Source organism: Cicer arietinum, chromosome 4, assembly GCF_000331145.2.
Source record: "Cicer arietinum cultivar CDC Frontier isolate Library 1 chromosome 4, Cicar.CDCFrontier_v2.0, whole genome shotgun sequence".
Lineage (NCBI taxonomy): Eukaryota > Viridiplantae > Streptophyta > Magnoliopsida > Fabales > Fabaceae > Cicer > Cicer arietinum.
Window position 1 is genome coordinate 22,189,015 of NC_021163.2, and position 4,174 is coordinate 22,193,188.

General features: G+C 33.9%; 1 protein-coding gene across 3 annotated transcripts in view; it reads right to left on the reverse strand.

Annotated features, from left to right (window-relative positions):
• Positions 1 to 1,428: 1,428 nt before the first annotated feature.
• LOC101497068 (uncharacterized) overlaps positions 1,429 to 4,174 on the reverse strand; it is an 11,013-nt gene continuing 8,267 nt past the window's right edge. The window contains exons 13-19 of one of the 3 annotated variants that reach the window (XM_004516900.4): positions 4,100 to 4,156; positions 3,767 to 4,012; positions 3,088 to 3,152; positions 2,931 to 2,987; positions 2,750 to 2,843; positions 2,138 to 2,278; positions 1,429 to 1,787 (exon numbers count right to left, since the gene is read on the reverse strand). In XM_004516900.4, the coding sequence (XP_004516957.1) occupies positions 1,683 to 1,787; positions 2,138 to 2,278; positions 2,750 to 2,843; positions 2,931 to 2,987; positions 3,088 to 3,152; positions 3,767 to 4,012; positions 4,100 to 4,156 (765 nt within the window). In that variant the 3' untranslated portion in view covers positions 1,429 to 1,682. Of the gene's footprint in view, positions 1,788 to 1,811; positions 1,928 to 2,137; positions 2,279 to 2,749; positions 2,844 to 2,930; positions 2,988 to 3,087; positions 3,153 to 3,638; positions 4,013 to 4,099; positions 4,157 to 4,174 lie in introns of those variants that run through there. The other 2 variants (XM_073367585.1, XR_190560.4) reach the window with 2 other exon arrangements.

Consider the following 4,174-nt stretch of genomic DNA (forward strand, 5'->3'; position numbering starts at 1 on the left):
ACACATAACCAACCACCATGGACAAATTTTATTCACATATATCTGCATAGATACGAATTTTTTTTTTTTGCCATCCTTACCACACATAACCAACCACCATGGACAAATTTTATTCACATATATCTGCATAGATACGAAATTTATTTTACCATCCTTACCACAGATCACCAACCACCATGAAAACTTCATAATCCTTACCACAGATCACCAACCACCATGAAAACTTCATAATTCAATTATTAAGAAAATCTTCTTTCATATCTAATCTCACTCTTTTTAAATTGAAATATTTCTTGGAAATAAATAACAGGTTGTGCATCCCTAGTTTTATTTTCTTTATCATTTCTATTATCTTGAATCGAACGTCATGAATCGTGGAAATTTGCTAAAATCAGGCACATAAAACCTAAACTACAAACGTTTTACGTTTTTGTGAATGTTCATTATGTCTAGTGTGAATGATGATGGCTATAAATCGCAAGTTCGCAGCATATGTTATGCCAACTGGTACATTTATTTTTGCCCCTTACCAATCAATTATTTTTCGTGCAAATTTACTCTTAACCCCAATAAAAATAGTTGGGATTCCTTTTTTAGAATTACAATAATGTTTTTCATAGAAACTGTAGAATGCAGATGAAAAACATGTCCCTGCTCGAAAATATCTCAGTTGGAAATAAGTATTTGAAGCTATATATTGATGAAATGATAGGTTAAATCATACCAGCAAAAGTTTAAGCGACTGGTCAGGAAAATTTCATTTGTACAAGGGAGTTAGTTTTTCCTCTCAAGGCATGTTAGTCCAGCAAACTATGATCGGCTGTCACAAGCTATTATTAATGCGTTTAGAATTTGAACATGCCTAACTCATCTGCTCATGATTTGAAGATTGACTCCATTTAAAACCCCCATCTCTGAAATCTTCAACTAAGCATTTGGTAAATAGCTTCTTTAATAAATTAGTTAATAAATGCATATCATAAGTAAATTTCACATAAATTGTGTCCTCTATTGAGAGAAAAAAGTTATATAACACCGACACCTTAATTATTAATTCATTTTCATAAATTATTACTGGTGTCGAGGTGTTAATATTTATACTTCATAGGAAAAAAATTGTCTCAAAGTAAACGTCATCTTTAATTTTCAATGTAATATTAATGATTTTTTCATATATATCTTTCAATTGATACCATGTACATTACTTTGAAGGCATTATATTTTACTTTATATTTATAATGTGAAAAACACACTAATAATTACTAAGGACAATTTGACTGTCTTTTATTTAGTCATTTCTATGTGAAATAATTCAAAATGACATCGTGAGTCGAAGGGAGTAAAAAACTATTTCTATAAGATATCGGAAGGGGCTCGTTCAAACACCTAACTAAGTAAGTGTTAATGTTGTCACAGTGTAGACTAAAGTAAGCTCTTCCAACGTCTCATGCCATTTATATAAAAAATAAAATAGCACTGTATTAGACTGCAAAGCATAGGTCCAAGATCAATACTCGAATATGCTTGCCAGGGTAATCAAAACAAAAAATAGGAAATTGACATCATAAATGTCAGATAAATGTCATGTCAGGTTCACGAATGGCTTCAAATAAAAAATTTACCAGAGCTTGGGGTTTTCCCCTTTTATGATTGACCTCCTTTTTATATAGATTTCTCGTTACTCATGATTGATTACTTATGACCCGACATCGAGGCACCGTTTTATGAAGCATAACTGTCCCTTTGAATGCCATCATCTGTTGGCAATTATTTCTATAGTTGGCGAGCTGCAGCACAACAATAAACTCGGTCACGTTCAAAGTTGGGATGCATGGAAATTGATCTTCTTCATTTCTATTCTCCATTACTATCGTTTTGAAGTGATGTAGAGTGTATAGAGGATATTCAGACCTCACCTAATATCACACTATCAAGTGTTTCTCAAAACTTTAGTAATGAAGAAAATAAAGAGAATGAAAAATGCAGACAATCCACATTCCAGCGATGCATGGGTCTTGCAATAATTAATGCAGCTTGCTAAATTTCAAGCCACAAAAACATAAAACTAAATGCTAGAATAAAGTGACAAGAAATGTAACCTTGCTCCTAAACTATAAGTAATCAAAAAACTAAATACCTGCTCAGGTTTTATCCTGCTAAACCCAAATTTGTGTATCCATATGGATTCTGCTTCTTCAGCAGCTGGTAGCACAAGGTACTTCACATTCAAGAAGGCTAGCAGCCTCTCTATGCACGAGAACAGTGTTTGGAAGTAGCCCTGTTCGCATAAATCATTACAAATATAAATAGTTTACTACCCAGACATAGGCATACATGATAAAACAAAAACTAACAATAACCAAGTTTATCCCAATATTCAAATCATCATAACTTATCAAAAGTATGATTCATAACAGAGCAGCAATGTATCAAAATTTGAAACCCAGAAATTAAGTTACAAAAAAGAAAATGGTAGGGATCATAGAACAAAAACTATCAATACTAAACATATCCTAAGGGAACTCATCAGAACAACCCACGTTGTGAAATATTAAATGCCGATCTAGCTAATTAAGCATGTCAGATATTGTAAGATCACTTACACTCTCCCCAGCCTTACCACCATGACCACTTTATATTGCATAGAAAAGCAAAACAAAATTTAAGGGAAAGTGGTTAGGACTTGGGAGAAGGGGAGACATAACAGTACCCAAAGAAAGGTCATAGAGTTAGTAGTGAAGTCCCTCACCTTTCCACGGTTCTTGAGTTTTGTAGCAATTAATGGGAGTTCTGCAATATCTCTCCCAAAAATCCGAAGCATGCCCGCAGATACCACAGATGAACTTCAATGTCAGGAAAAAAACAAAATGTGAACAATTCCATAAGAGAAATATGACTAGTAAAAGTTAAATAGAGAAATCACTTCTTACTTGACCATTAATAATGCACAATACATTCCTCCAAAATCCTGAGTTTGCAAATTCCTTCTGTATTAGTAGGATAAGTTAATTGAGATTTGAGACAAGGTAAAATGAAATTGAAGAGAAATATGAAAAACATACAAATGTTCTAATAGGAATTTCTTACCCATAAACCATGGCAGGAATAAGGTCACGTCCAGTAGCTGCATCAACTATAGGATCAAAGCATTCCTGAAACACATACCAAAGTCCAACAATTGTATTAAAGTGGCCTTATGGAAAACTCGAAAAGGGCTTCTCCCAAAGAAAAATACAAATGCCATATGGCACAGATATACATTGTATGTTTGTAACGCATTATTAAACAAGAAATGCATGTGATACTAAAAAATGTACACAAGTATAGACAGACACTCCATGTAAATGCTGTGTCCATAAATGAAGGGTCTGGGTGTGCACACGCATATATAGAAAGATAGATAGTGCAACAAGTGAAAAAGTCATTACAACCGAAAGTTTACCTGGGCTATCAGAAACTTTGGCAGGAACAAACTAATCATAAATTTAAAACTGTGTGAATATACATTTATGTTGAGCAAAGCTTTTCAACATTCTCCTAAAATTGGATTTATTTACCTTTTTTAGTGACTATTAAATCAAAAGATACAATCATACAAAGGCATACGATGAATAAGAATCAATTCAGAAAAAGATTACCATTAGTAACAAAAATACAAAGCATCTCTACGATTTGTCAGCAGACAAACAAGAATTATCACTTTCAACCACCTCACAGAAAGAAGTTATGATCATCAAAATGGTGAAGCAATATAGGCAGAACCTACATTAAATATGGTCACGGCCTCCAAAAGCAATGGCCTGGTTTCAGGAGAAGCAACTTTGCCATTAACAAGTCTCCATCTTATATCAATCACATTAAGGGGTTCCAAACATCTTTCCTCTTGCTTTTTCTTTATAACATCCAAAAGAGATTCAGGGAGTCTCTCTGCCACCCTAACTAGGAGGTTCTCCAAAATAGAATGTATTCTTATGCAATCATTGCAACAAAGCCAGTCCCCTTCGGGCAACTCCTGTTATACAATTACGTCCAACGGACAAATGCAAGGTCAGTAGCCAAACTTATGCATCAACATATGAAGACAGAAACACAGTGATACCTTCAAATATGCCATTTTATGATCCCTCAAACAGCCCACGTGATATTCCTTTTCACACTACAACATATAAGGAGG